Source organism: Pseudonaja textilis, chromosome 1 (genome assembly GCF_049901715.1).
Source record: "Pseudonaja textilis isolate UNSWEBS1 chromosome 1, rPseTex1.2, whole genome shotgun sequence".
Classification (NCBI taxonomy): domain Eukaryota; kingdom Metazoa; phylum Chordata; class Lepidosauria; order Squamata; family Elapidae; genus Pseudonaja; species Pseudonaja textilis.
The window spans coordinates 204,461,401-204,487,658 of record NC_141990.1 but is presented as its reverse complement, the minus strand read 5'-3'; the positions used below and the strand labels follow the sequence as shown (position 1 = coordinate 204,487,658).

The 26,258-nt window shown below is 37.6% G+C and overlaps 1 protein-coding gene across 1 annotated transcript in view; it reads right to left on the bottom strand.

Moving 5' to 3' along the window:
* The window catches only part of LRP1B (LDL receptor related protein 1B), a 283,941-nt gene that overhangs the window by 243,828 nt on the left and 13,855 nt on the right, over positions 1-26,258 (bottom strand). The window contains exons 5-6 of the mRNA XM_087925463.1: positions 23,462-23,578; positions 11,816-11,896 (exon numbers count right to left, since the gene is read on the bottom strand). Coding sequence (XP_087781589.1) covers positions 11,816-11,896; positions 23,462-23,578 — 198 coding nt within the window. The remainder of the gene's footprint in view (positions 1-11,815; positions 11,897-23,461; positions 23,579-26,258) is intronic.

Sequence of the window (26,258 nt, the reverse complement as noted above, 5' to 3'; positions counted from 1 at the left end):
CGATAAGGGAAAGAGTTTTTCAAAGACTTAAAATTGTGTTGAAATACATCTGGCAGGATAAGAAAGCGAGAATAAAACTTAAACTGTTACAAGATGCAAGAACAAGAGGAGAGTTTGCCTTGCCCAACTGGGAATTATATTACCAAGCGACAAATCTAATGTGGGTAAAGGAATGGATAACATTAAGGAACAGTAGACTATTGACCTTAGAAGGGCATGGCTTGCTGTTGGGATAGCATGCTTTCCTCTGGTATAAGGGAACTAAAACACAGGGGTATTTTAGAAGACATTACATTTGAGAGGCATTGTTTTTAAATTGGGAGAAGATAAAAAGACAATATTACTTAAAAATTTCATTATGGATGTCTACCATTGAAGCTTTTTCTTATCTAATAATATATAAAAAGGAACAAACAGTTAGATATGGTGAGAAATTGAATGAAAAGGGTGAACTTAAATCTATGCAAGCGCTGGAAGAACAAGGTGTAAAAATGAATTGTTTTTCATATTTGCAACTACAATCTAGATTTGATAAAGATTTTAAAACAGAAGGTGTCTATGATAAGTTGACTGATTTAGATAAAATTTTGATGGGTACTGATAAAAGGGTAATTTAAAAACTTTATGGACATTTATTAGAATTTAAATTGGAGGAAGAACAAGTTAAAGAAATGATGATTGCGTGGGGGAAAATTTTTGGATATGGGATTGATTTAGAGAAATGGCAAAATTTGTGGCCTCAAAATTATAAAATGACAATGTCAATTGCATATAAAGAAAATTTATATAAGATGTTTTATAGGTGGCTTCTACCCCCGACGACAATTGAGAGAATGTTTAAGAACAATTTGGATAAATGTTGGAAATGTCATCAGATACCTGGTTCATTACCATATGTGGTGGACATGCTTGGATGCAAAAAGATATTGGACTAAAATCCACACATGGTTGAAAAAAATGATAAAACAACACATAGACTTTAAACCAGAGATATTTTTATTGGGAATTATACCGGAAATATGCAATAAAGAACTGAAATATTTGATTGTAAATATTTTAACAGCAGCTAGAATTGTATTTGCTAAGAATTGAAAAAATGAAAAAATACCTATGTAGGAGGAAGTTATTAAGAAAATTATGGAATGTGCTGAAATGAGTAAATTGACATTTGAAATTGGAGAACAAGAAGATAAACAATTTTATATGATATGGGATTTGTTTTATCAATGGTTGGACAAAAATACATGGTAATGTAATAGACTAGGTAATTTTGTAATAGAAGTTTAATAGGTTGATATAAAATATAATATAGACATACATAACAATTGGATGAAAGTATAATATAAATTTCATAATAAAATTTGGAATATCTCGTATAAAATGATGGAATAAATAGTTTAGTTATGGATGATTAATAACTGATAAATATATAAACATATGTTAGTTTGACAATGTGAGAATTTATATAAACTGTGAGCAATGACTATGAAAGGATAGCATAAAAGATTTGTAACCAACTGACACACTGTATGTATATAAAATGGAAGATGGTTTTATGTTTTTGTTTTGTTTGTATATGTTTGTCTTAAAAAATAAAAACTTTTAAAAAAAAATAAAAATAGCCAAAATAGAGCTGAATTTGAGATAGGAAGGGAGAATGTTCCATAGAGCAGTACCACCTCCTGTGACCACTAAACATAACTGTGTGGCAGTTGGTGTCTGTAACTTGTTTTCTTTGCCAGATTGAATAGAACAGGCTGATGTAGTTGGGGAGAGTCAGTCCTTCTGATAAGATGGACTGCCAGAAAGAGCTTTAAAGATTAAACCCAGCCCCTTGAATTGAGCACAAAATTTCCATTGCTAAGCAAGACTGTTTTTATGAATTTTGCTACTTTTTATAACCGTTGTTATTAAGTGAATCACTCTATTTGTTAAGACAGTAACACTGTTGTTAAGTAAAATTTACTTCCACATTAACTCGGCTTGTCAGAAGGTGATCATGACTCTGGGATACTGCAACGGTCATACAATGCCAAGCAAATGAATTTTGATCATGTGACCATGGGGATACTGCAACAGTTATAAGTGTGAAAAAATGGTCATAAGTAACTTTTTTCAGCACTATTGTTAATTTTGTATGGTCTCTAAATGGATTGTTGTAAGTCGAGGACTACCTGTATATTTATATTATACATTAACTCAATACCTGTGCAGCAAAACAGAATCTTAAATAGGATAGTGTTACACAAGATATAAAGGAAATTACTTTATATAGAAGTTCTTCACTTGTGCTTCCTGAACTTGTCTAATATTCAGGATGCAGGTGGGAGTTTATTTATGAACATGCCAATATGGTTCCCTCATTTTCTTTTAAATTTAGTCTTTATTTCCAAAGGGTCAATAAACTCAGCTTAGAAAGTAACAAATTTGTCTATTATTGTGGTTCTTTAGGTGGTACTAAATGTCTATCCAATTTGCAACTTTGCAGATCTTCTTTATAAAACATTTGAAAGCTGAGTGTTGAGGAAGTCTCCTATTGTGCATGCTGTACTGAAAAAAGTGCAAATACCAGTAGCATTCCAGTATTTACAGAGCATCTCAGAGAAAAACAGATAGCTGAGTGGGGATTGGAGGAAAAGATATGTGAAGATAGAGATGGCCATTTGAAGATTCAACATACCTAGAAGCAAAAGGTGAGAAGTGTATGGGTTCAAAGGCCATGCTTCTTGGTAATGGCCTCCAAACTTTGAAAATGCTGCCCCCAGAGGTACATCTGTCCCCAACCCTCACTACATTTTGGATGGTCCTACTAATCATGCTATTTCCCTGAAACTTTGGCTTCTAGGGAGTTTTTAGATCAAATGACTATTTACTATTGTTGTATTTTATGTTTTTATGTGATTGATTATGTGTTGATTTTCTCCTTGTATTTTTTTGATGGGGCAGATTTCAAATATTATAAAATAAAGTTAAATAACAATAAACATTGTCACCCACATATGAGAGAATAGCAAGCAATAGCAAGCTTACTTCATGGAATTGAGATCTGGCTCAGCCTTCAAAGGGCAAGTATAATATAACATTCAAAGCTTTTGTTTTGTGCTGCATAATTGGACTAGGACACCATTTGTCACTCCTTCCCAGGCAGAAAAATCATTTGTTCCCAGTCTGATTTTTAGTATGACTTTGTTTTAATTAAACACAGCTATATATCTATCAGTGTCACTAGCTTTCATTCCTTTTCTATTATGTTCTGTGACTAGCTGTATAATTAGCACAGTCCCCCCTCCAAGGCTGTGTGCGTTCTCTACTTCTCCCTATATACCAATGACTGCATCTCAAATGATCCATCTTTTAAAATACTGAAGTTTGCATATGACACAACAGTGATTGGTCTCATTCAAGATAATGATGAATATGCATACAGATGGGAGGTTGTACAACTTGCCTTGTGTAACCGGAACAATCTGGAACTCAACACACGCAAAACCGTAGAAATGGTGGTAGACTTTAGGAGAAACCCTCCCATACTACCATCTCTTACAATACTAGACAACCCAGTATCAACAGTAGAGACCTTCAAATTTCTAGGTTCTATCATATCACAAGACCTAAAATGGACACCTAACATCAAAAACATCATCAAAAAAGCACAACAAAGAATATTCTTTCTGTGCCAACTCAGAAAGTTCAAACTGCCCAAGGAGCTGCTGATACAGTTCTGCAGAGGAAGTATTGAGTCTGTCATCTGCACCTCTATAACTGTCTGCTTTGGTTCTGCAACCCAACAGGACAGACACAGACTTCAGAGGATAATTAGGACTGCAGAAAAAACAATTACTACCCGCCTGCCTTCAGTCAAGGGCCTGTATACTGCACAAGTCAAAAAGAGGACTGTGAAAATATTTACAGACCTCTCACATCTCGGACATAAACTGTTTCAACTCCTACCCTCAAAACAACGCTATAGACCACTGCACACCAGAACAACTAGACACAAGGATAGTTTTTCCCCGAATGTCATCTAGACTCTGCTAAACAAATAATTTCCTCAACACTGTCCAACTATTTACACAGTCCGTATTACTATTACTGTTAATCTTCTCATCACTCCTTATCATCCATCCCCTCCCACTTGTGACTGTATGATGATAATATTGTCACTTTATATTGACTGTTTCCTTGTATGATTTGATTGCTTATTGTACCCTATGACTATTAAGAGTTGTACCTTATGACTCTTGATGAATGTATCTTTTATTTTATTTTATTTATTTTTTTATTTTTATTTATTTTTTAAACAAAGTTTTTATTTTTTACAACATACAAACAAAACATAAAAATATAAAACCCTCTTTCAATTATATACATACAGTGTGTCAGTTGCTTACAATCTTTTGTGCTATCCTTTTTTTACCATTACTCACAAGTTATATTAATTCTCCCCTGATCAATCCAGCTTGTGCTTGTGTAATATCAATTATTAAACATTCATTTGACTATTTTTCCATCATTTTACATGAGATATTCTAATTTTCATTATGATTTAATCTCATACATTCATCCAATGGTTATATATTTTATATTGTATTCTATATCAATCTCTATCAATCAACTTTTATTGTAAGGCTTACTAATCTATTTCTTTACCTTTTTCTTTATCTTTTTATCTAACCATTGATAAAATAAATCCCATATCATATAAATTGTTTATCCTCTTGTTCTCCAATTTCAAATGTCAATTTACTCATTTCGGCACAGTCCATGATTTTCTTAATAATTTCCTCCTGCATAGGTATTTTTTCATTTTTCCAATTCTTAGCAAATACAATTCTAGCCACAATCAAATATTTCAATTCTTTACAATATGTTTCCGGTATAATTCCCAATAAAAATATCTCAGGTTTAAAGTCTATGTTTGGATTATAGTCCAATATCTTTTTGCATCCAAGCATGTCCACCACATATGGTAATATGAACCAGGTATCTGATGACATTTCCAACATTTATCCAATTTATTCTTGAACATCCTCACAATTCTCGTCAGGGTAAGTGCTATCTGTAAAACATCTTACACAAATTTTCTTTATATGCACTTGACATTGTCATTTTATAATTTTGAGGGCACAGTTTTTGCTATTTATCTAAGTTAATCCCATATCTAATTTTTCCCCCCACGCAATCATTGTTTCTTTTACTTCTTCTTCCTCTAATTTAAACTCTAGCAAATGTCCAGAAAGTGTTTTAATTACTTTTTCATCAGTACCTGTCAGAATTTTATCAAAATCAGTCAACTTATCATAGATACCTTCTATTTTAACATCTTTGTCAAATCTAGATTGTATTTGTAAATATGAAAACCAATTCATTTTTACACCTTGTTCTTCCATTGCTTGCATAGATTTAAGTTCACCCTTTTCATTCAATAACTCACCATATCTAACTGTTTGTTCCTTTTTATATATTATTGGATAGGAAAAAGCTTCAATAGTAGATAACCATAGTGGAATTTTTTAATAATATATCTTTTTTATCTTTTCCCAGTTTAGAAACAATGCTTCTCGAATATAATGTATTTTAGTTCCCTTATACCAGAGGAAGGCATGCCACCCTAGCAGCAAGTCAGGTCCTTCTAAATTCAAAAGTCTAGTATTTCTTAGTGTTATCCTTTACCCACATCAGACTCATCGCTTGGCAGAGCAAATCCTCCTCATATTCTTGCATCTTGTAGCAATGTAAGTTTTATTCTCACTTTCTTCCCCTGCCAAATGTATGTTAGCACTATTTTGTTTAAATCTTTAAAAAATTCTTTCCTTAATCTGATTGGAATAGTCTGGAATTAGTATAAGATTCTAGGCAATACATTCATCTTAATTGTAGCTATTCTCCCAATCAGTGATAATTGTAAATTTTCCCATTTTATCAAGTCTGTCGCAATCTGTTGTTTAAGTTTGAGATAATTAACCTCCTTAAGCGTGCTACATCTTGGTGTTATGTGTATCCCTAAATACTTAACCTTATTTGTGATCCCCAAAACTTCTTCCAATTCTCTCTTTCGTCTTACTAACATATTCTTTGCTAAAATCTTTGTTTTGTCTTTATTTATTTTCAAACCTGTTACTTTCCCATACTCTTCTATCTTTTCTATCAGTTTAGGTGCTGACACCAATGGATCCTCTATTATAAATACCAGGTCATCTGCAAAAGCTTGTAATTTATACTCTACTTTTTTTAATTTTTATTCCTTTTATTTCTTTTTCTTCTCTTCCAGTGTTAACACAAACAACAGAGGCGACAGTGGACAGCCTTGTCTAGTCCCTTCTCTTATATCAATAAAGGCTGTTAACTCTCCATTTATCATAACATTTGCAGTTTATGATATATCATTTTTATGGCTTGAGTAAATTTTTTACCAAAGCCCATTTGGTCCAATTGTAACAGCATAAAATGCCAATTCACATTATCAAAAGCTTTTTGTGCATCTAAAATCATCAGAGCCATTTGTTTTCAGGGTGTGCCTCATAATGTTCCAGTGTATCTAAAATTATTCTCATATTATCTTTAATCTGTCTCTTCAGCAGAAATCCATTTTGATCAGGGTGAATAAAATTGTTTAAGTATCTTTTCAGTCTTTCTGCCAGAATTGAAGCAAAAAATTTATAGTTTGAATTTAACAGTGATATTGGTCTGTAGTTTTTAACTTGCTGTGGGTCTGTGTCCTCCTTCGGTACAAGTGTGATATATGCTTCTGACCATGTTTTGGGTATTCTCTTCTTTGTCATAACTTCATTCATAACTTTTAATAAGTGAAGATTCAATGTTTCCTGGAATGTCTTATAAAATTCCACTGGCAAACTGTCCGGACTTGGTGCTTTCCCAATGTTTTGCTTTTTTAAAGCTTCTGTTAATTCCATCATTGTTATGTTTCTTTCAAACATCATTTCAATATCTTTGGGTATCTGAGGCAAATTTGCTTCCTATAAGTATTGTTGAATTCTTTCTTCCTGAACATTCTCTTGATGGTACAGTTTTCCATAATAATCTTGAATAATTTTTTTCTTCTCTGCATTTCCATAGCATACATGTCCTTGTACATTTATCAATTGATCCTTCTCGAGTCTCTTTCCTTTCTCAGTTTATATGCTAGCCATCTGCCTGGTTTGTTTGCATCTTCAAAATAGTTCTGCTTAGCATTTTTAATTTTTTGTGTTATTTCTTCTTTTTCCATTAGCCCGATGTTATGTTTAGTTATGTCCATTTTAATTTTAATGTCCTTTTTTGTAGAAATTTCTGTAGTTCTTTTTCCAACTTCTTGTAGTCATCTTCCAATATTTTAAAGGTTTTTTTCTGTTTTATATTTCTTTTCCTTGTATAGTCCATTATCTAGCCTCTTGTATAAACCTTCATCGTGTCCCAGAGATTCTGTAATGTTGTATCCTCTTTTGTGTTTTCTTTAAAGAAAAAAGTCAATTCTCTCTCAATTTTCTGTTTAAAGTCTTTTTCCTTTAATATCATCTTATTTAAAGTCCATCTAGATCTCCTTTTTTGTCCTTTCCATACAAGTGTTATTGGATTGTGATCTGCCCAGGTACTTGCTTCTATGTCAATGTCTTGTATGTTGGAAAGCAATTCTGTTGACATCCATATCATATCTATTCTAGACCATGATGCATGTCTATTTGAATAAAAGGTATATTGTTTATTTTCCGCATTTCTCTCTCTCCGTGCATCTTTTAAGTTTATCTCATCTACCATTCGAAAGAAGGATTTTGGCAATGTCTTTCTAGCTTTCTTTGCTGTTTTTTGTGTTTTATAGTCCAATTTGTCATGTAATATTCCATTAAAATCTCTCATCAGACAGATATTAGCATAGTTAAGTTCAATTATTTTCTTATGTAATTTCCTGTAAAAATCTTCTTGATTATCATTTGGAGCATTTAATTGCTATTAAAAGTATCTTTAGATTATTGTCCATTATCTCCACCATCAAAATTCTTCCATCATCATCTGTATATATTTGTTCCACAAGGATTGTATCTCTAATGTATAACACCACTCCTCTCTTTTTACACTGTGTCAACACTGTAAATAATTTCCCTAATTTTTGTTGTTTCAATATATAACCATGTTGTTTTTTAATATGTACTTCTTGTAGGCAGATTATGTCAAATTTTAATTTCTCTAACTTATGAAATATTTTTCTCCTTTTAATAGCTGAATTAAGTCCATTTATATTAATTGTAATCAGTTTTCTCTCATCCATGTTAGACTTTATAAGGATTTGTTGCTCTAGTAGATCTTGGTTCTCATTGCTCTCTGGGTGCACTACCAATGCTCTTTCTTCTTTTTCAATTACTGTTATACATTCCTCTTGAAATTCAATTAACGACTCTTCTTTTCTTGTATCTTCCTCCCTTCCTCTGAAATATTCCAGATAGAATAACTCAGCTTTTTTAACTGTATCAATTCTGTGTCTTTGTTCCTGCCAGGTAAACATGAGACCTTCTGGTATCAGCCATCTGTAATTTATTCCTCTCTTAAGTAACTCTTTGGTCAGGAATAAATATTCTCTTCTTATTTCTCTCACTCTCCTTGGTACCTGTTTCAGTACCACTATTTCTTTATCTTTGTAGTGTTTTTTCTCTTGCCGCTTGTAGTATTTGTGATTTAATTATTTTCTTAGTAAATCTGATATGAACTTCTCTTGGCAGTTTATTTCTCATCACATATCTTGTATAGACACAAAAAAACCTCGTCCATTCCATCCATCATCTTCTCTTTAGTTACCTTTAATGCTTCTGCCAGGATTTCTGTCATCGCTTCAGCAAGGTTTTCACCCTTTTCTTCTTGTATATATTAAAATCTAAGATAGAATTCTGATCTATCAATTTCCCATCCCAATGATTGCAGAGATCTGCCCTTGTCTCTTTCCACTTCACTCAATTGGGTATCCATATCTCCAATCTTCTTATCTCTTTGTACATCTTGTTCTTAAATTTTCTTGATTCTGTCCTCGTGTTGCATCATTATCTGTTGAATATTTTCAATTTTCTCATCTGTCTTTTCAGTTCTTTGTTCAATATTCTCCGTTCTCTTTTCAATATTATCTGTTTTTAATTGTATCTTTTGAATTCCTTGCATAATCATCTGCAGTGTCACTTCTTTCTCCTTCTCTTGTTGTAACATCACCTGTATTGATCGTTGTCCTCCAGATGGTGAGGAGGAAGAAGTCGGGATTGAAGAAGCTGAGGCTGGTATCTTTCTGCTCATCTTGGAGTACTTAATAGAAAAATTGAGAAGAAAAAGCAAGAGCAGCCAACTGCCACTCCAGTAAAAAAAAATTAAAGCAAAAAATAAAAATAAAAAAGGGAAGGGAAAAAATCTTCAGGCACTTGAATACCTTAATCCAGTTGGTTCCAATTATGTAGAAAAAAAAAGAAAAAAGAAAAAATGTAAAATGGAGAAAGGATGAAAAAAAATTAGGAAAATTTTTTAAAAGACAGAGATCTGTATATTCCCCTTGCTAAAAAGGTAGAACAAAGGGAGGAGGGAAAAAAAGTAGTCTTATTCCTGAATCAAAGGACTCAAGTCCAAATATAAAAATCCAACTGGTGGGGGGGGGGGTAGAGAAAAAAAGGGGAGAGAGAAAATGCAATTCTGTCAGTAAGCAAAGCACTGCTACTATATGTTCGAGGCTCTTTACTAAATCAAAAAAACAAAATTTCCAGTTCTCTTTTCAAGGTCACTTCAATCTTCTTTCTTCAATTTCACATCCAGACTCCATCTATCAGTATTTCCACAGAAGAGCACCTGCAAACAATCTACATGCTCTTCCCACTATCTTTTCAATGAAAAGCACAGAGACCTTGAATGTAACACCAAATGTATCAACAAGAAAGAAAGAAAGAAAGAAAGGAAAACAACGTATCCAAGCCTCCAGGTGGCAACGCTACTTATTTCCCTTTCCTTTCCCTTCCCCTCTAATATTAAAACCAGGACTAAAAAAAATAAAAAGAGTCTAGAATTATTAAAGAGAAAAAACAAGACATAAAAAGACTTTTCCAAAAAGTTATTTTGAAAGGAAAAAATTAAAATTAAAAAGAAAAGACCAGTCCAGTTTAAAAATTGAAAAGTTTTTACAAAAAACCAAAGTTCCAATAAAAAGAAAAAAAAACCCTTCAGGTTTAATTTGTGCTTAATCTCACTGCTTGAGCATTTTTATCTTCACTTTTAAATTTAATTTTTATCTTTCAGGGTGTTCTCTCCAGAAAAAAATAAGTAGAAAATTATCTCACCAAACTGACACGCTTTCTTTTCAGCTTTCTTCCGTTCTGGAGCTGTCCCAGCTTCAGCAGCTTTAATGGCTGCCTCTCTGCCGCTGGAAAAAATGGCTTCTCCTGGATCTACGAGGGACTTTGCGATGTCCCTGGGATCAACAGGATATGCCCTTCTCAGTAACGATCTCTACGGGACGGTTTAGGTTCGTTGGGACTGTCCTGCAACAGAGATATCAGCAGTGATCTTAAAGCTTAAAGATCGCATGCTATACCGCCATGATGCCAGCTCCGCCCTCCAAGATTCAAATGTATCTTTTCTTTTATGTACACTGAGAGAATTTGCACCAAAAAAAATTCCTTATGTGTCCAATCACACTTGGCCAATAAATAATTCTATTCTATTCTAGCTTTAGATAAAAGAATGGGTGCAAAGTAAAAGTTTGGGATCTCACCTACAGTGAGATCATGAGGTGAGTTTTATGCTTAAAGAATATAATTAAGGTGCCTGAAGACCTTGCAGGGAATAAAACTGTGACAAAATATTTGTATAGCAATAACCAAAACAACAGAGTGATGAAAGGTCTAGGAAACACATTCAAGATCCTAGACATGTGCTGATTCTTATAACATTTTAAGTATTACATGCTTAGCAATATTTGAGGCAACAAAGGTGCAATATACTGGATGCTGCTACTGTGGTGAGAGAAGAATTATGGTCCTAGCATGTTTCACCCAGGTGGCATGATCTGCCAAAACACTGAATGTGGAAGTATCCTACAATATTTTTAATTCTTCAGTGATGCAATGTATGCATGATGCAACAATAGGCATTTCAGTTACTGTTTGTATGTACCCATTTATATATTATGTGTGACTCCCTATTTTGTTAAGTAAAATAAATACTGTTTTATTTTACTTTCTGGTTTAGGGTGTTCATTCAGTATATTTCAAGCTATGGGATAGTAATTAAAGGGGGGGGGGTGTCACTAATCAGAACAGGTCAATCATGTTCCACCATCAATATCTTTTTTGAGTGAGCATAGAAGTGTAGAGAAATAAGTGATATAAAAAATAAGTAAATCAGGCTGAGATAGATAGATAGATAGACGCAAAAGCATGCACAATATTACAATTATTTAATTAACAGAAGCCATAATAGTTTAAATAGTTATCACTTTCCATATTCAAGCAGAAGTGAATGATCAGAAATCAATAAGATAATCCTAAGCATTCTCTCTATATGATTAATCGGTAAATTTTTTAGTACATATTTATCTTCAAAACATTGGATCACTTCTATGAGATTTAGTGAAATCAATTTTTGTCACTCCTAGTGTATAAATAGTGGATTGAATGCTCACATGGAACCTATTACATGAAACTAAATAGGTAACATTTAACATGAAAGCTAATTCTCACCACTATCACATGAAACTTTCAGCCTTAGCCACTTCAAGGTTGGGTATGATACAGGGAAGCTGAATAAGATTCCTGAAAGTTAGACAGAAACATTATTTGTGACTAGAGTTGATTCTTACCTGTATCACAATGCCACTTGCTACTAATACATCTTCCATTATTACATATAAAATGAATCAGTGGATCACAGGTTGGGAATTCTAAACAGAAAAGAGGAGAGGAGAATTTATTATCATATTTACTACAACATATGGGCATCTGGTACTTCATAAATATTCAAAAACTATTGTTATTACATTGCTGGCTGTGTCAACTAGATATGTTATCTGAAATAGAAAAAAGGTGTTTGTATGAATATAACATAATGCATATATGAATATAACATAAGAGCGTCCTCAGTTTATGACTGTAACTGGAATCAGAAATCTGGTTGTAAGTCATTAAGGCATAAGTCTAGGCACCTACATGGTCAAAGTGATTTTAAAACTTTTTTTTTTGTAATGGTTGTTAAATAAATGGAGTAGTTATTAAGCAAATATAGTGGTTGTAAGTGCAAATCCATTGATCTGAATTGTCATTTTTTGCTGGAAACTGGTAAAAAACAATGCAAATTACAGTCACATGACTACAGAATGCAACAACTGATCAGAAACCATGGAGGAATGTCTGATTATTTGCAATGACTTGGTGGTGGTTATGGATTGTAAAGCACCCCTTCCATGGCCATTGTAAATGCACATGGTCGTTAAATGACTAGTCATAAGTCAAGAACTACTTGTATATTTTTTAAAAATGAGTACAGTATTTTGCTAAAGCATTAAGCACAAATGCTTCTGGTAGGAATTGCCTTTCTTAGTATACTAAAAGTATACAGAAGCTTACAACATAAAAATATCACAGGAATTTTAACTGCTTCACAGCCTGTAGTGATTTTGTGCCCCTGTGGGGCAATGTTGTGATTCTCAAGGAATGTTTTATAGCTATCGCCACAATAATAACTTGATGTTCATGCTGAACATCTGTGATCATATGCATTAAAAACAAATTAAATATAATATTAAGAAGGAAAATAAGAATAGAAATAGCATCAAAATAAAGAAGTCATGTCACCACTGTTGGATCATGATGCTTTTATGTTAAGTTCAGAATGAAAGTCGAAGCAAGAAAGATTTACAAAGTCACTGGGGGGGGTGGAGGAGGAGGCTTTACTATGGTGTGGTTTTGCCATGAGAATACTAACCTACAATTATCTAGCAGTATGGTAGTGCAGAGTTCAGATTTAACTGATTTGGAGTGAACAGAGAATTCTTATAACACTTGGCAGAAATGTTTAAAGAAGTTGTGTAGATTCAGCTGGTTCATAATCCTGGGAAATTACATACTTAATATAACCCAGACTACTGCTACTTGCGTGCTCATGTACAGTCCAGTCTAATCTTTGATATTTCTGCACCATGCTAACTGATAATAAAGTTTTTAAATTATGTAAGAATCAAACTTATTTCTTTTTACTTGTTTATACAATAAGTATAGACTAAAAAAACCAACCGCAATGTAATCACTAAGGACAGTCACCTATAGATATGCAACATGTCCTGAAGTCTCAAGGGGACAGAAAACACTTCCTATGGTATATGCCAAAATCACCTTAGATTCTGCATTGTTATCAATGTTTTTATTTAATAAAAATAAATCCATATATATGAAACTGCCAGCTTCCATCATATCTTTTATTCCCAAGATTATTTCTGAGCCTCATATAAGACCTACAAATATTCTTAGAAAATAATAGGGTGAGTAGCTGCCCATTCCCTAGACAAAGATAAGAAGAGAAAGCTAAAGTCTTCAGGAAGTGAGGGTTAGAGTGAGGTATGGTAAATGAAACAAACAAAATGTTAAAAAAAGTAATATTTATGTAATTACTTACCAAACACATCTACATTATTTTAACGTAACCAAAATATCTTTACAGTCCCCAAGCCATGTCACAACTTTTGAGCACCACTAATGTTTGGAAACTGAAAATTGAAAAAATTAACTAAATAACTTCTCTGCTTTATGACTGGTTACCTATCACCCTAGTGACCTTTTGGAAAATGCCCAAGGGTGAAATGCTGTCAATATTCCAGCTATACCAGCCAAAAATGGTGCTAGGCCCAGCCTAAGAGCACAGTATAATGTATACTTGGCTCAGAATAAGATTAATATGGCAAATATGGTGTTTTTCAGGAAAACAAACAATAGAAAATAGAACATGCTTGGATTTTCTGCATTAATTTAGCTACAATTGAAGAAAAACAAAACAGTAAATAATACCCAGTGTCAGTTATTAAAACTGCTTAAAGGTCATGTTCAACAGAAAAACTATTAATTTTCAAATAAATTTATGGTAGACTGATTTAATATATGAACTATTTATATAATCAAAATTTACTACATTTTGAAATGTCACAAATATTGACCTTAGTTACTAAAAATATTAAAAATATATATCTTAGAATTAAAATGCATTTGACAAAATTTGAATTTTGAAATTTGAGGGGGACTTTTATTTTACAAAAGGAAAGTTTACAAATAACTTTTTAAAAAGGAATTATATGTATGTGTATACATACACACACATACAAACACACACACACATATACATGCATACACATGTGCGTGCACGCACACACACACAAACACATATATCATTAATTCAGAAATTAATCTTAATTAAGCAAATAATTTTGCTATCTTCTGTAAGCTCTTTATCTACACTATATTCTTGAAAGTCCAGTTTTACAATATTCTCATATCTTTGTCTTTTATATTTTTTTCTATATCTATTTATTTTTGATTTCTATATTCCTGTAATCTCAATTACTTTATTTCACTGTTGTCATTTTTTTACAGAGCCAAACTCTTTTTTCTATAGACTTAAATCTCAGATGGGTTCCTCTTTTCTACTTCTGCTCTGTCACAATCTTTACTTTTTTGTGTGCCTTTTCTACTTCCTCCCTCTGAGGTAAACAGCTCACAACCACTTTTTCCTCATGGCAGGTCTGAGGGAAGGAAACAAACCCCCTTTTCTTTCTCTCTTTCTCTCCAAGTTTTCAAAGATGCTGCCCTTTCTGGCTGCCTTTTTCTCTTCAGGCTTATTTTCTAGTATGTCTCTTGACTTTGACCTCTGCTTTGATTCCATTTATTCGGCCTCTTTCTTCCATGAGGCCTAGATCTGCAGAATTCTCCTCTATGCTGCATTGAGAGCCCAGGATGGATTGACTCCTTCCTATGATGTCATTTAGCTGAGTCTGTACTAAGATATAAAAGCCAGCCCCCAGAAGAGACCCCAGCTTTTGTCTCAGCTCCTTTCAGTCAGCAGCTGTGTCTTTGAAAGCTTCTGTTAGATAAAACTCACCAGCGATCTTCAGTGCTGTTTTTCCTCGTTTCAAGCAAGGTTGGGAGCAGTGTTGCCAGAGCGCTGTTCAGGCAAGTTGGGCAGCGTCTGTAGACCTCCCCCACGCCTGCGGTTTGAGCGGTCGTAAAAAGCAATTGGCAAATCGATACCACCATCAGCCAGCTGATCGTGGGGCCAGCTTCCTTTGCTGACTTCACTCAGGGCTCTTTATAGCCTAAGGAGAAATTCTTCAATCTCGGAGCCTGTTTCCCATAGTCAGTGGCCATCTTGGATTGAAGCCTTCCACCACAAGATGAGCGGCCATTTTGTAAGCCCAGGGGCCAATTTATACCCTAAGGGGCTTAATACAAAAAATTTACAAACAGTTTCTTTCCATCGTAAGAGCCTTTATTCTTCAAATGGAGCAAGATAAGGGTCAGGCAGAGTCCCCACCCCCCCAGTGGAACAGTCTCTTAAGCCAATAAGAGAAAAAGTTGTAGGCAACGCACCCAATCAGTCCAGAGGGAGGTGGCTGCTAAAATCAGAGCTAAGGCTCTAGTCCTTAAGAAGGCAACTCAGGCTGAGTTGAGGGCAGAAAAGTGTAGACATGCAGCCCTAGAGAGGCAGTTCAACAGAACTATTCAACAGAAGGGAGTGCAACTAGAGCATGTTTCAGGTGATACCTGTGGGCCCCAGCCAAGCCCTCCCAGGGGAGGAGAAGTTATCTATGAGCTTGTCTCCTGAGGCTTTTGCAGTACAATGATCCTCAGGATCTAAGCAGATCTGGGCCTTATTTCCAACAGGTTTCTGGGCCCTATGCTCCTCCCCTTCCCTCCAGGCCTCGAACCTCTTCTCAATCTAGGCCTGAAGCCACATTCATTCCCTCAGCAGCGGGCCTTCAGCCTTCTGCCCCTACCTTTGAGCATAGACCAGGGGATATCCAAGATGTTGTCTCTTTGGCCATTAGGCAGGGATTGGCTGAAGGCTTCAAGCAAATCCTTCGACCTCCAGAAAGGGTTCAAGCCCTTCTCCCTTCTCAATCTATAAGTTGCCTCATCACCCTGATTTACACAGGCCCCAAGACCTCAGGGTCCATTCTTCTCTACCAGAATGGGAGGAGGTTGATGAGGAGGGATGGGCTTCACCATCTGAACACAGTTACTCTTCTCGTTCAGAACATGAAGAGGGTGAGATTTTTGACCAAAATCTTTCAGAGGAAGAGGACTCTCGCCCAGAGCAGACATCCTCTGCATTGGTCTTCAATCCTTCTCTCTTCAGGCCATTACTCAGCATGGCCTTGGTCACTGCCAAGTTGTCGCCAGAGGAAGTGGCTTCGAAGCCTGTAGTGCATCCAGGGGTTTTGCCTTCTCCCACTTTGCTCCTGGACATGATCAAGGAACAGTGAGCTTCCCCTTTGGCAGGTCCTCACCCATCTTCTCTGGATAAGCATTTCTACAATGTCAGCGCAGCCGTGGACAATTCCCTGGCAGTGCCTTCTGTTGACATTCTGGTTCTGGCCTCATTCCCATTTTCTGGTACTCTGATGTGGGCATCCATATGGTGGCTGCACCAACTCCAGATTAGATTGCCTACACCTGACCTTCAGTCTCACCAAGGCCTTAATAAGATTATCTCAGCGGCAGAATTCACTGCAGATGCCACTCTCAATTCCACCAAATTTGCATCTAGGGCCATGGCATCTTCAGTAGCAGCAAGAAGACTGTTATGGTCCAGAAATTGGCAGGTGGGGTCACACCATAAATGGAAGCTGGTTTCAGTTCCATTCGCGGGCGATAAGCTTTTTGGCGATGCTCTGGAACCTTATCTCATCGAAACCAGAGATAAACGTAAAATTCTCTCTTCCTCTGGGAAGAGAGCTGACTATCACCCAGCTCCTTATACTGGTAAACAGCCCTTTCGGGAGGGTGGGTGTCATTCCTGCCGTCGCTCTAATTAATCCCTCGTTCTCCCCACCCATCGGAGATTGCCTTCTTTGGGAGCCTTCTTTGCCTCCAAATGGGAGGAGTCAATGGCAGATGCCTGTGTGCTCAGCACTATTAGGTCAGGATTACAATTGGACTTCCTAATGCACCCCCCCCCATTTTTTTTTTTTTATCTGTCCTGTCTCTCGGGACATTTCAAGGCAAGACCTCATGAATCAGGCCATTCTTGAAATCCAAGCTATTCAAACCTGTTCCCCCCTCTCAATGGGGACGTGGGCTTTATTCTCACCTTTCATCATTCCCAAAGCCTCATGGGGGGTAGCGAACCATCCTGGATCTAAAATTTCTCAACCAATTTGTAAAATACAGGCTATTTAAAATGCAGACTCTGCATTCTATTTTAGAGAGCATTCGGGAGGGCAATCTCCTCTCTTCCACGGAGGCTTACCTCCACATCCCCATTTGGCCTCATCATTGCCAGTTTTTCTGTTTCTGTTATCAGAATACCCATTACCAGTATCAAGCACTTCCCTTCGGCTTCTCTTCAGCTTCAAGGGTCTTCACGAAGGTTCTGGCAGCATTGATGGCATCTCTGCTTTCTGTTCCAGTGAGGATCCAATGCTACTTGGACAACATTTTGATTCTGTCCTCCTTCATCCATGCAGCCCATCGGGATCTGCAAATTACCCTGTCATATCTCCAGAGCCACGGATTTTTCCACTCCTGTCCACTCTAATGGTTCCTGCTTCCCTACCAACAAGCAGGAACTAGCCACTCATCCATCAAGGTCCCGCTCCCACCACAAATCCAGAGATCTCTCAGTTGGTGGTGTTCCCCATTAATCTGGAAGGGACTCCTTTCAGGGTCCCAGACAGGCTAGTGATAACCACCAATGCCAGCCTCCTGGGTTGGTGTTCCCATATGCAGGGCCAGATAGCTCAGGACCTTGGTCCAGGTCAGAGCAGGCCCTTCCCATAAATTGGCTAGAGCTCAGAGCCATTTTTCTAGCTCTCAAGCATTTCAGGCACTCAGTGACTGGCTCTGATGTTCTAGTCCTTATGGACAACATGACCGCCATGGCTCATGTCAACCGGCGGGGGGGGGGATGAGGTCCAGAGCCCTCATGAGAGAGGCTCTACGGTTGGGGTTATGGGCAGAGCAACACCTGTTGTCGATCTCGGCGGACCACTTCTCCAGGATCAACAACTCCCAGGCCGACTGGCTCAGCAGGAGCCTAGTTGACCAGGCAGAATGGTCTATTCCTCCTTCTCTATTCAGGGACCTTTCCCTCAGATTCAGAACGCCGGAGGTGGATCTTCTCCACTCCTCAAATTGCCCAGGTCACCAGATTCTTCACCAGGTTTCCTTGCCAGGGAGCGGATGGGACCAATGCCCTTTGGTGCAGATGGCCCCAAAGTCTCCTCTATGCCGTTCCCCCACTCCCATCATTCCGGCAGTAATTTGGAAGATGTTGGGGGAATGAGTGGAGCTCCTCCTCCTGGCACCCTATTGGCCAAGGATGCCCTGGTTTGCAGACCTGGTCAACCTGTCGGTGGCTTCTCCTTGGAGGATCCCAGCCCATCTAACCTCCCTTCATCAAGGGATTCTGCTCCACCCGGAGCCCCAGTGGCTCAATCTGACCATGTGGCACTTGAGCGGCAGCAGCTAGAGGTGGGTGATCTTCCTGAAAGGGTCATCATCACTATCCTGGCATCTTGCAAACCTCCCACAAGGCGCATCTATGATGCCACCTGGAAGGCCCTTCCCGATGGTGCCTTAGGGAGGGTCTCTCTCTCCTGCTTTAGCCCAGTTGGCAGAGGTTCTTAGATTCCTTCAGCATGATCTGGAGAAAGGTTTGGCCCCCAACACCTTACGCAGGTGTTGAGGCCCTCTCCTCGGTTCTTTCATGGGGTTCGCTTCCTTCCTTACCCCATCACCCTTCAGTCAGGTTTTCAAAAGGGGCTTCCAACCTGCGCCCTCCGGTGGCTCACAGGTATCCTTCCTGGGATCTTCATGTGGTCCTTTATGCCCTTACAAAGCCCCCTTTTGAACCCCTTAGAACATTGTCTTTCTGTTTCCTGACTCTGAAGGTAGTGTTCCCCGTTTCCATCACTTCAGTCAGCGGGGTATCTGAGCTCGCTGCTCTTTCCATCAGACAGGACCTTTGTTCCTTTCACAATGATAGGGTTGTCCTCAGTCTGGACCCCTCATTTATTCCAAGGGTTAACACCTGTTTCACAGGTCCTAGGACATTATGTTGCCTGGCTTCTGCCCCCTCCTGCATCATGACTTAGAGCAGCAGTGGCACTTGTTAGACGTAGGTAGGGCTCTTAGAATATACATTAAGCGCACTTCCTCCTTTAGGAAGTCTGAAGCCATTTTGTTTCCTTTTCCCTTCTCACTTGGGGCACAAGGCCTCTCCTCCTACTATTAGCAGGTGGGTCAGATCTTGCACTGAGCAGGCCTACAAAGCTGTGGCCCTTCCAGTTCCTCGAGGTCTGACGGCGCACTCTACCACCAATGCGGCCAACTGCCTGGGCAACCCAAGCACCCTTGGAAGAGATCTGTCATGCAGCCACGTGGACATCTCCATCTCCTTTCATCAGATACTACCATCTGGATGTCTTTGCCTCGGCAACTGCCTTCAACAAGTGGTTCAACAGTCGGTGTGATGAGCTGGACGAGGACCCACCCGTGGACAGGCAGGCTTTGGTATGTCCCATCCTGGGCTCTCGATGCAGCATGGAGGAGAATGGGTGTTGGTAGAAGTTACCCTGAACGCCCTATCTATGCTGCGAGAGACCCCAGCCCCTTCCTTGATTCATCTGGAGAGGGTAAGTCATATTTCTGTATTCATTTGTGCTTTCAGAGACACCTTTCAGTCTGTCAAATATCTTTGCCAAAGCTGGGGTCTCTTCTGGGGGCTGGCTTTTATATCTTAGTACAGACTCAGATAAATGTCATAGGAAGGAGTCAACCCATCCTGGGCTCTCTCGCAGCATAGATAGAAAGGGCGTTCAGGGTAACTTCTACCAATGCCCACTCTCAGGCAGCCATCCTATCTTTCCCCCTCTCTCCCCCCCGCAGCTCTCTCTGTTTTTGTTTATTGTAAAAAAAACAACTATAGTATTTCTGTTCTCTATGTGGAAGCCAGAAGCATTCTTGAAAAAAGTATACCATCCTTGAGCTTGATACTTTGCTTTGGAACATGCTGGTCTGCTTTATTATTAGCTGTTTAATTAAAGTGTCTTTAAGGAGTCCTTGGTGCTCTCTGAATTTGGTTGCTTTCTTTAAGAGCTTTCATTATCCAAAGTAGATTACATCATCGGTGCTAGTGTTATAAAGACCCCTCATTTCAGTCTTGAGCTACAAATATTGTCCTTTAAAATATGTTTAAAATAGTCCGTGGACAATATAGATCGATAAGCCCCAAAGGAAATACTTCAGCAACCAGGGAAAGAAAGCTAGGCTATATTGTGTGTAATAGAGAGGAGAGAAAAATAAGGAAGACTAGAAAAGAAAGAAACACGAGAGGAAAGGATTAATATATTCCAACAGCTGACCATGTAAAGCAATATTATCACTTCTGACATGTTTCATTTTTAAAAATGTCAAGAGCAGAGACCACTTATGCATCAATAGCATTTAGATTTTTTTTGTTCTATTAATAAAACAGGGCTAATTTGATAATGCATTATGTATGTGATAAGGGTATGGTTCCCTAAGTCCTCCAGAATGTGAAGAAGCAGATAGAGAAGGAAGCAGCATGAGTATTAATGGAACATCAGCTTTGCAAACTGCACCGGCTGCCACTTTGCTTCTGGCTGCAATTCAAGGTGCTGGTTATTGTTACCTATCAATCTATATGTGGTGTAGGCTCACTTTACTTGAGTTTCTCATTTCTCCCATAGCATTTGCCTGGCCAATTTGCTCCTGCAAGGTTGGGCTGCACCAGGTTCCTTTGATAAAACAATATTATCTATAGGGACCCCAGAAATGTGCTGTTGTTTAGAAGACAGGTCTTCACCCAGGCCTTTAGCAAGATTGCTATTGGCTTGCTATTGTTTAACGTTTTATTGACTTTATTGTAATTTATATGATTGCTGTAAGCCACCCAGAGTCGTTAAGAGTTGGGTGGGAGACAAGTGTAATAAAATTACATGTAGCAATAGCACTTAGACTTATATACTGCTTCACAGTGCTTTACATCCCTCTCTAAGTGGTTTACAGAGTTAGCATATTGCCCCCAGAAATCTGGGTCTTCATTTTACCCACCTCGGAAGGATGGAAGGCTGAGTCAACCTTGAGCCTGGTGAGATTCGATCTGCCAGTCAGCTGAAGTAGCCTGCAGTACTGCACTCTGACCACTGCGCCACCGTGGCTCAGTATGTATATATGTGGATTTTTCTGTGTGTGTGTGTATATGTATATGTACACACACACACACACACACACACAGAGTACATATACTATACTTATACTATATATACTGTATATATACATATGTGAGAGAGAGACAGAGAGAATGCTCAGCTTTTAAAAGAAAGACCCCCAAAATGATGGTGCATCAGAACAATTACATGATTTTCAAAATGTATAAAAACATGTGGCTTAACTGCTATTTTTCACAAGATTTGATGCAATATAGGTGATAAGAAACAGAATATCAACTTGAAAAGGATAAAAGACCATTTAACAGTGATTTTAATCCTTTTAATCCTGCTGTTTTTCTCTCCCTAAATTAGAGGTGTAGATAGCTTTTATGGCCACAGTAGCATTTTTTTTCTCATTTTTATGGCACGTGAACGCTATATGTTAAGACATATTCAGCTCAGTAACTTTATACCTCCTTATTAAGCTTAGGGTTTGGGGTTTTTTTGAGGAAAGAAGACAAATATGAACATGACTTAATTTAGATTGTCATTAATAATAGTCAATCATTTTCCCATAACAAAGCTAAGAAGCCAAATTAAGAATTTCTGCCAATCTTATAGATCCCAAGAGAGGAACCATACTAGCTTTTCTATCATAAGAGCTAAACAAACAGTCATCCCTCTGCTGTCAGCACTGTGCCTGTAAGAGACCAGATGAGGAAAGGAAGAACTAAAAAGGGTATAGACTTGCATATCAAAAGAGTAATCATAACAGTTGAATTAATAAGTGGTTTCATTGCAGCTGAATTAATATGTTGTTCCATTGCACATATAATTTATGAAATACCTTAGATATTTTGAGGCCATAGAGTTAAGGAAGATGGGTTGCATTCCACATATATTTAAATTCTTATCATTTTTTTCTTTCCTAGTGAAGTCAGTGCAGCTGAGCTTGCTAAGGAGAGAAGATTAACAAACCCCATCTGTGGCTAGCGACTATAAAATGGTCACATTGCAGAAGCCAGAGCAGTCTAGTTTTCATGCCAAAGGCAGTTATAATCACAAAAATTTATAGAAGCATATTGATTTCCAGCAAGATCCACATGCAGTACAAGTTTATATAGTACAGAAATAATAACATAACATCATAATTCCATAGCTTTACAGACATAAACTCTTTGTAGGATTTGGCAGCAGCAGAAATTTCCAGATTTGGCTTCTATACCTCACTAGCCTTTTTATTTAGTATTACTATTTTATTTAGCTTTATTTTGCAAACTTTTTATAACATTGGCAGTAATAAATTTCTAATCTTTTTCTAAAGATTAAATTTCTAATCTTTTTATTTTCGTTATCCTTCTCTTCCTGTCTGCAGCTGTGACTTTATATTCTTGTCAAATAAAATTCTTCCTAACAATAGGAGACAAGTTTTCATTCTGTTTCTGAAATGTTCCTGTGCTTCTATATTCATTTTAGGACACTTTACCCCTTCTTCCCTAATTCCCAAGCACCACCATCATTTGCTAAAATGAATTATTTCTAATCATTCCCTCTCCCTGCTTATTTTATTTTATTATTTTGCTAAACTACTTAATGAAAGGAAGATATAAGTGCATGTGGAAGAAGAGACATTATCCTTTTGGTTGTTGTTGTTTAAAAAAAAGTACCTGAAAGGGAGTAATAAAAAGTTTTCTTAATTGTTTCTTCTCAATAATATAAGATTGCATTTTAATCTATTTTGAATAAAATCATTCTATATCTCACGTGTTTGATTTATATAGTTTGTCAAGTTGTTGGTGTGTCCAAAAAACAAAAAAATGAATAATACTGAATTATACACAGGAAAGTGGTAGTATTTATTTTATGAAAGAATTGATGTAACCTATTTGTCTAATCATCTGTTGCCTAAATACTGGGAGCATGATACTCATTCCTAGAGGACTTTAATATGTAAGACAACAAGCTATGTGGCGTGTAAGCTACGTGGCTTGTCATGAGTACTATCAAATTACAAAATAATTTCTTATATGAATCAAATATTATATTTATAAAGTCTATGATTCAACTTACCACAAGTTGCTGTTTCATCTGACTGGTCACCACAATCATCCTCTTGATCACACAACCATGAACGTGGAATGCAGCGTCCATTCCCACAGGAAAACTGATCTACTTGACATACTCTTGCTTGAATGATAAATTGATATTAAAATTACAGATTGGAGGTCAAATAAAATCCCCTTGAGTCATTCATATTTCATATCTATATCTAATCTCTCTGTCTCTGTCTCTCTCTGTCTGTCTCTGTCTCTCTGTGTCTGTCTGTCTGTCTGTCTGTCTGTCTATCTATCTATCTATCTATCTATCTATCTATCTATCTATCTATCTATCTATCTATCTTCTTAAGTTTTTGCGGGTATTTATATGTATGGTATTCAGCTTTGTTTGGGTATTTTCCCACGTCATTATAGTTGTGCTTTTAAAGTTGTAGTGACGTTTCGGCAGAATCTCATCTGCCATCATCAGGCTTGTGTATTGAGTTCGTCTGTGAGTCAGGCTTTCACAGCCATTTCTGTTTTAAATTTGGTGCTAGCCTCCTGCTGTGTTAGAACGTTTTTTTCTTCATCCTAATTGGTTGGGAGTCTAGGTCTGTGTTTATCGGTCTTGGAGTCTGCTGTGTTCTGCTTGATTGGTGTTTCTAATATCTTCTGTATGTTTTGTAGCATTTTTTTGTCTTGATTGGCTGGCAACATAGTCTTTCCTGTATTGGGGGCTTTTAGTGTGGCTTGGCTTTGGGTGAATGGAAGCTAGGTTTCTTCTGGGTGGCTGGTTGGGGTGTGTTTGAGCTGGAGGTATTGGGAGGGTCTGTTTATGCCCAGGTGTTTGCTTGGCTAGTATTGTGGAGAATTTTTCGTTTGTGAGTGAAGGCTTCCAGATAATTGACAGTCTGGTGGAGTCATCTCTTCTATTCATGCTTTCAGGTCTTTTGTCAATCTCTATGGCTTCTCTGATAAGATGAAACTTAGCTTCCCGAACAAAGCTAAATACCACACACACACACAAACACACACACACACGCACACACACACGCACACATATTTTCGTAGATTTTCACAGGTACAGGTATGTAGGTTTTGGCATGTTCAGGTCTTTTCCCATGTATCTTGGTGATGTTTTGACGAGGTCCCAGTCACCATTTTCAGGCTAGTGCTTTTGGCTTCATGCTCGTGTGAGCAAAGCATGATCGGAGCTGCTGTCTCTCTATAAATACTGGTGGGGAGGTGTGGTATGCTGGCTCTGTTGTAAGCGGGCTGGTTGGCTGTGTTGTTATTTCTTGATTGGTTGATGGAGTTGATGTTTGCAGATTAGTTGGCTTTTTCATTAGAACCTGTGTGGCTGAGGTGCTGGCTATATGCCTCCCCAAGATACACAAAGAAGGAACACCACTCAGACCCATAGTCAGCTCCATAGGCTCACCTCTACAGAATCTTGCCAAATTTCTCGCCAAACAACTCCAGCCCTACACAGAATCCATCACCTCACACAAAACTCTTTCCACTTCATAGAAACAATAAAGAAACAAAACCTACAACCCAGCGACCTACTTGTGAGCTTCGATGTCATATGCCTCTTCACCAAGTACCTATTAAAAAAGCCTTGACAGCTATCCAAAACAAATACAACCCCCTAAGCACATCCTAGATCTGACCAACCACTGCCTAACCAACACACACTTCATCCACAATGGACAAAGATACAAACAGATAAAAGGAGCACCTATGAGATCACCCCTCTCACCCATCATTGCTAACCTATACATGGAACACTTTGAAACCAACACTCTAGACAAATCTGAACACAAACCCAAATTCTGGCTTAGATATGTAGATGACACTTTTGTTATTTGGCTACACAGGAAAGAAAAACTGGACAACTTCCTCACACACCTCAACAGCCTACACCCCAAAATACAATTCACCATGGAAACAGAAGTCAACAACCAACTTCCCTTGCTAACCTATACATGGAACACTTTGAAACCAACACTCTAGACAAATCCGAACACAAACCCAAATTCTGGCTTAGATATGTAGATGACACTTTTGTTATTTGGCTACACAGGAAAGAAAAACTGGACAACTTCCTCACACACCTCAACAGCCTACACCCAAAAATACAATTCACCATGGAAACAGAAGTCAACAACCAACTTCCCTTCCTGGAAGTCCTAATTTACAAAAAACCCAAAAACCCCACACCATCCACTGGAAGAAAACACACATCAACTGCTACTTAAACGCACAATCCCATCACACCCCTGCACAGATCAACTCTGTAGCCAAGACCCTTATCTGCAGAACCAAATGCCTAGCCAACAAAGACTACCTGAGAACAGAATTACACACCCTCACTAACGTATTAATTTCCAAAAGATTCCAAAGAAACACAATTACCAACCTAATCCTAAGGAAGACACCCCCCAAAAACCAAGACACAGAACAGGATAACGGTATCGCCCTCCTCTCCTACATCAAAGGCACCACAGACAAAATCAGCAAAATTCTCCACAAACACAATATCAGGATAGCCTTCGGCATTGACCCAAAAATAGCCAACATCCTAAGAAACCCCAAGGACAAGATCCAGCTAGAAAACGAAGGAGTTTATGAAATACCATGCAACAATTGCCCAGCCACATACATTGGACAAACCAACAGGAGAATAAATGCACGCATCGGAGAACACAAGAATGCAGTCAGAAAAGAAGAAAATACTTTCTCCCTTTTCCAGCACCTTAAAGCCACAGGACATGGAATTAATTTTGAGGGAACCAAATTAATCTCCAATACTGAACACTTCAACAAGA